General features: G+C 40.2%; 1 protein-coding gene across 1 annotated transcript in view; it reads left to right on the top strand.

The window, feature by feature from the left end:
• Positions 1–5,901, top strand: part of PRRG4 (proline rich Gla (G-carboxyglutamic acid) 4 (transmembrane)) — a 28,723-nt gene extending 22,822 nt beyond the window's left edge. Inside the window, exon 4 of the mRNA XM_012649547.1 lies at positions 5,667–5,901. Within this exon, the coding sequence (XP_012505001.1) occupies positions 5,667–5,901 (235 nt within the window). The remainder of the gene's footprint in view (positions 1–5,666) is intronic.
• Positions 5,902–6,314: the final 413 nt, after the last annotated feature.

Below are 6,314 nucleotides of genomic sequence, written 5' to 3'. Positions count from 1 at the left end.
TTAATTGGACAGCTAAAAATATATATAGAAAAAAATTAGCCGGGTATGGTGGCGCGTGCCTGTAGTCCCAGCTACTCGGGAGGCAGAGACAGTAGGATTGCTTAAGCCCAGGAGTTTGAGCTTGCTGTGAGCTAGCCTGACGCTAAGGCACTCGCCCCAGGCAAGAGAGTGAGACACTGTCTCAAAAAAAAAAAAAAATTTTTTTCTTTGGCTTCTGAAATCTCCTTTAGCCTCATTTATAACTGCCTTTCACATCACCTGTTTTTGCTAACCATACACTGTTCACCATTTCCACACCACCCTCTCTTTTAGTACTGTCTGTATTTCGTAGAAAGTATTATGGCACATGAAGGAGAAGACATGGAGTGATGACCATTTGATTGAGGCCGCTAGATAACAAAAAAAGCAACTCGAATATAAACATGTAAAATGTAGAACATTCGCTCTCCTCGTAAGTGGCTAGGAATGTCAAGCAGGCATGTGATCAGTGTGGGATACAACTAGTCACTTTGGAGGACATGAGTTCCGGAGCAAATTACTGGAGAAGGTTGTTCAAGGAGATAGAACCACGGCAGCAAAGATGGCTACTACCAAGGCTCATGTAGGAGATGATAAGCAAAATAATCTTGACCACAGATTGAAGAGCTCTGATAAAGAGTAGCGAGTGACTGGGGAAATTGTTGGATAATTGGAATGGCAGCCACAAGGAGTTTACATCTGAGTTGCCAGACAAAGAGGAGTGGACCACTATGCAGAAGATTAAAAGGAAAAATGGTCCTTGGGAAAGGTTTTTGAGAGTATGGTAATATGCTAGGTCTTAGGAACACAGTGGTGAGTAAAACAGACATAGTGCCTGCCCCCATGGATCTCACACTCTGGTTTCTTAATTAATTTGTCCTAGAGCAGGGAGAAACTGGAGGACAGAGGAAAACAAGTAAGGATGCTAGCGTGGTAATTCAGGTGTGAGGTCAAATCTGGATTTGTCTTCAAGGAAAAAGAAGCTGTAGGACTTGATGCCTGATTAGAAAGAACTAGGGGATGTTGGAAGAATGTGACTTGAATCTACACTTCTGTGCTGAAGATATTATATATATGGAACTGGGAGGAAGAAAATAAAATTTGGATTTGACAGAACAAAGTAGCATATAGTTTAAAGATAGCTTAAGAAAGGATAATACAACAAAAGGACAAATAACCCAATTTTTAAAACGATAAAGGACTCAAATTAACACTTCTTCAAAGAAGATATACATATACATACATATACGTTGCATGAATATGATATATTCATACAATGGAATATTATCCAACCATAAAAAGAAATGAAGTTCTGATGCATGCTACAACATGGATGAACCTTGAAAACTTTATACCATATAAAAGAAGCTAGATACAAAAGGACAACTATTGTATGATTCTACTTAGGTGAAATATCTAGAATAGGCAAATCCATAGGGACAGAAAGTAGATTAGAGGTTACCTTGACCTGGGAGGAAGGAGGTGTCCCAATGTATTTGTGCTGCTATAGCAGAATACCTGAGACTGGGTAATTTATAAAGAACAGAAATTTATTTCTCACAGTTCTGGAGGCTGGGAAGTCCAAGATCAAGGTGCCAGCATGTTTGGTGTCTGATGAGGGCCTGGTCTCCACCTCCAAGATGACGATTTGAATGCTGCATTCTCCAGAAGGGAGAAAAGTTATTTCTTACACGGAAGAAGAGCAAAAGAGAGAGAGGGAACCCTCCCTGCAAGACTTTGTTACGGTGGCATTAATCCGTTCATGCGGGCCAGGCCTTCATGACCTAAACACCTCCTAGAAGGCCCCACCTTCCCAACACTGTTGCATTGAAGATTAAGTTTCAGTATGAGTTTGGGAGGGGACAAAAACATTCACACCATAGCAGGGGGAATGGAGAGTTATTGCTTCATATGTAGAGTTTCTGTTTGGGGTGATGAAAGGATTATAGAAATAGTGGAGACGGTCGCACAACACTGTCAGTGTAAATAATACCACCAAATTGTACATTTAAAAATGGTTAAAATGGTGAGCCTTATGTTTTATCTATATTTTTTGGTAACAAAAATTTTTTTTTAACTGGAAAAGAGAAAAGAAAGGGCAAGAGTTTAAGACAACAGATGTGGAATTAGGATTCACCTAGTGGCGGATAGACTTGAAGACATGAGAGTAGGCAAGTTCTCTAAGTGTAATGAAAGCACAGAGGGAAAGGGCAGAGCCTCAAAGGACACCCACAGTCAGGGTGCAGAAAGGAGAGGAGGTGCCCACAAAGAGGGCAGAGGAAGAGGGAACATCAGCTGTAATTCTAGCCCCACAACGGAATGCTTGGAAAGCTCCCTGAGGCAGTATGTGACCAATGGGCGTGGACTGAGAAGTTTGTAAATCCTATCAAAATGTGAGAAGTGAGAGAAAGTAAGGAAGAATTTGTTTAATTTTTCTTAAGCCACTATCTTTATGCTGACAGACCTCTATTAATTTCCCATATTTCAGAGAGGAAATGAGCAAGGCCTTTCCATTTTCTAGGACTTTTCACTAAGACTTTATTCAATATGGCTTTCTCCACAAGAGGGGGGACTCCACAAGGTTAATAAAGAAATAGGCAAAATTTGTCTTTGGAGAGTCTTCTTGCGTTTTTTTTTTTTGAGACAGAGCCTCACTCTGTTGCCCAGGCTAGAGTGCCGTGACGTCAGCCTAGCTCACAGCAACCTCAAACTCCTGGGCTCAAGCGATCCTCCTGCCTCAGCCTCCCGAGTAGCTGGGACTACAGGCATGCGCCACCATGGCCGGCTAATTTTTTCTGTATATTTTTAGTTCTCCAGCCAATTTCTTTCTATTTTTAGTAGAGACGGGGTCTCCCTCTTGCTCAGGCTGGTCTCGAACTCCTGAGCTCAAACGATCCGCCCGCCTCGGCCTCCCAAAGTGCTGGGATTACAGGCGTGAGCCACCGCACCCGGCCTCTTCTTGCTTTTTATCCTTCTTTCTTTTCCACCCAATTCACAATGTTTTTCTGGAAAAGATAATGTATGTCCTCATATTTAATAATTTCTCTCAAGGTCTGTGATAGCCCAGCTATTATTCAGTGCCCTTGTGCTTGACATTTTCTTCCCTCTTCTTCTCTGCTTTTCTACTTTTCTGTACCACTGTGTCTTCTCACCTTATGCCTTCTTGTCCGTGAAACATTCCTACCTTCTTCCCTGCATGACAAAAGCAGAGTTCAAACACACAGGAAGGGGCTGGGCACAATGGCTCATGCCTGTAATCCCAGCACTTTGAGAGGCCAAGGCAGGAGGATCACTTGAGGCCAGGAGTTTGAGGCCAGCCTGGACAACATAATGAGACCCCATCTCTATAAAAAATAAAAAAATTAGCCAGTCATGGCAATGCATGCCTATAGTCCCAACTACTTGGGAGCCCAGTCTGGGTGACAGAGTGAGACCTTGTCTTTAAAAAAAAAAAAGAGAGCATAAATTGGTGCCATGGTTGTGGCATGTCTTCTTGCGTGTTATTATAAAATTTAAAACCTCACGATATCTCTTATTTTAAAAGTAAAATTAGTTATACTCAACGTTAGTACAGTGTAATGCTGTGTAGTTCACAGATCATTTTTTACATCTGTAGTCTCACTCTGATCCTCACAGCAACTCTTTGACTTTTAGGGGAAATTTCAAACTAAGTTTACTAGACATTCTCTTAGGTTGGCATTAACTTTTAATACTTACTAAAATACCTTTCATTTATTATCTCAAGAAATTCTTTAAGCAGAGTTATTTGTTCTCTTTTTATATTTTGTAAGCCTGAAAGTGAGAGGAGGGGAGGGAATATTTGAGAAAGAAAAGAATAAAAAATAAGGTCATTGTCAGAAAAGCTTGCCTCATTCCTCTGTAAAAATATGCCAAGAAATGGAAAACAAGATATTTTCATTTCTTCATTCCTATACTTTGTGGAGGAAAACAGGCATAATATGATATTGCCAGTTCGAGATGTTACTAGTACGTGCATTCTGATTTCAATCACGTGGGGTGTGTGATGTATAAGCAGACACTGTGGATATTTAATAGCTGATATAATTATTACATCATTTCTATATATTAAATTTTGAAAGTCAACATGGAAAAATGTATTTGTTCAAATAAAATATCTGTCTCTACCGTTCCCTCTAAGCAAACAAACAGAACTTTTCGTCACAAGCTATTGACTGTGGCAAGTGACTGCCTACCATGAACACATTCCAGATTTCTGACAGAGGAGGAATTGTGTTGAGCCCTCTAAGTAAACTTGTGATCCTCTCAGTCACCTCTCAACGATTGACAGGCTGATTATCCAGTTCCCAGACTTACACGGACCTTTTGCTTTTCTTCTCTCTCTGCAATTTTTCGCTCTCCTTCCTTCTAATTTCAAATCTCATTATTACCTCCAAAAGAAAAAAGTGTTCTAAGGGAAAAATTGGCTGATTTAGTTTGGAAAAGTTTGCAGTATTTTGGGTCTGTTCAACTGTTTTTTGATGGGGAGAATATTGTAAATATTGATTAGAGGTTGGGGATTACCTATGAATTTTAATGATCTCATTAGCCATAACTATAGGAGGTTAATTTGTGTATAGATTCTTTATAGACAGCCAACTTCACAGTCTAAACAGTTCTATTTACTAATGTTTAAATTATAATTTGTAATTCACAAGCGAGAAGGGAAAACCATAGGTTTAAAACACCAGACGTGTGTTGCATTTCAACTTTCATTGGCTGACAAGGTTTTGTGAAAATGGTGGGACTTGAACTAAGCCATATTTTTAAAAAAATTGTTGGGTTTAGATCAGTGGGGGATGGGGAGGAGAGACAATATTTCAAGAAAGGGAACAATACCAGTGAAAGCACAGAGAAAAGCCTGAGAATTCACTACACATCCAGGGGAGTGTAAAGAAGCCGCCTTGGCAAGAGCAGAGAGCTCTAAAAAAATAAGGCGAGGCCAGGATAAGGGAGGCTTTGAAAAGAAGGCACAGGAGTTAGAATTTGATTCAGTGGAAAGTAGGCTGCAGTTAGACTTTTGAGGAGAAGAGTGACATGAAGGAAGTACTGTTCGGGAAGGCTTGACCAGGCAGCAGGACTACCGAAGGGAACATGGGAGAAGGACAGGCATCCACTGTTGTGATTATCTCTGTGGCATCTGTTTCCTTGGCTTGGAGTTGTGCCACCTTTCAACAAGGCCAAGATTTGGTTTCGCATCATACTTTGAGAAAGTTCTAATTCAGGAGTGGGAGAAAAGAGAATTCGTATGTTTTGAGTCCTTGTTGTAGCATGCCAGACACTGCTAGAAGCTTTCCATACAACATCTTACTCAATCTGCACAAAACAACTCTGTTGAAGTAGTTATCGTTAACCCCATTTTAGAGAGGAGGCAACGGAGTTAGGTAACTTGCCTTTGGTCATATAACTATGAAGTGACAGGAGCAGGTTTCAAACTCATGTCTGACTCCAAAACTCTTGGTCTTTCCCCTATACCTAGACTCTTTCAGAGTGTGGATAAAATAAAACTGTTGTTGTATTCATAAATTGTGTTCAGCGTTTATCAAAATAGTCAGCTGGATTTTGAAATACTGCCATCTTATCTGAAAAAGGCTGCCTTTCCTAGACCTGAATGTTGTCTCTCTGTTTAGCTCTTCAGCCGTCTACGTAAGAAGGGGTAGGCACACTCCCTCCATCATTTTTAGAAGACCTGAAGAAGCTGTCTTGTCTCCATCGTCACCTTCTGTGGAAGACACAGGATTACCTTCTTATGAACAAGCAGTGGCACTGACCAGAAAACACAACGTTTCACCGCCACCACCATATCCTGGGCCAGCAAAAGGATTTAGGGTATTTAAAAAGTCTATGTCTCTCCCGTCTCACTAAGTCCACCTGGCCATCTTGGTATAAGAAATTCATGTTATTTAAATGGTTTGTTCTCCCTGAACCAAAAAAGGCATATGCATTCAGCTCTTTATGATAAACTACAAGGAATAAAGGAGGAATGAGCACATACATTGCACCACAGACGTTATGTCTGCAACTTGAACCTGAACTTGATCATTATCAGCTTGATAAGAGACTTTGACTCCACGTCCTTGCAGATAAGAAGAAAGCACTTTTTTATGTTCTCATGGTTCAAAAAAAAAAAATCTTTGTTATGGATAGCATAGTTAAAACTAGTGAACTGTTTGTATCCTTTGTACAGATAAAGGTTGTGCATTTCTTGTGTTGAATATTTTAAAAGTAAGAATTTCTAATCATTAAGATTATCCAAAATCATGGTATTGAGGCCGGGC

This window comes from Propithecus coquereli, unplaced genomic scaffold, assembly GCF_000956105.1.
Source record: "Propithecus coquereli isolate 6110/MARCELLA unplaced genomic scaffold, Pcoq_1.0 Scaffold30, whole genome shotgun sequence".
NCBI lineage: Eukaryota > Metazoa > Chordata > Mammalia > Primates > Indriidae > Propithecus > Propithecus coquereli.
This window is presented reverse-complemented; position numbering and strand designations above follow the sequence as displayed.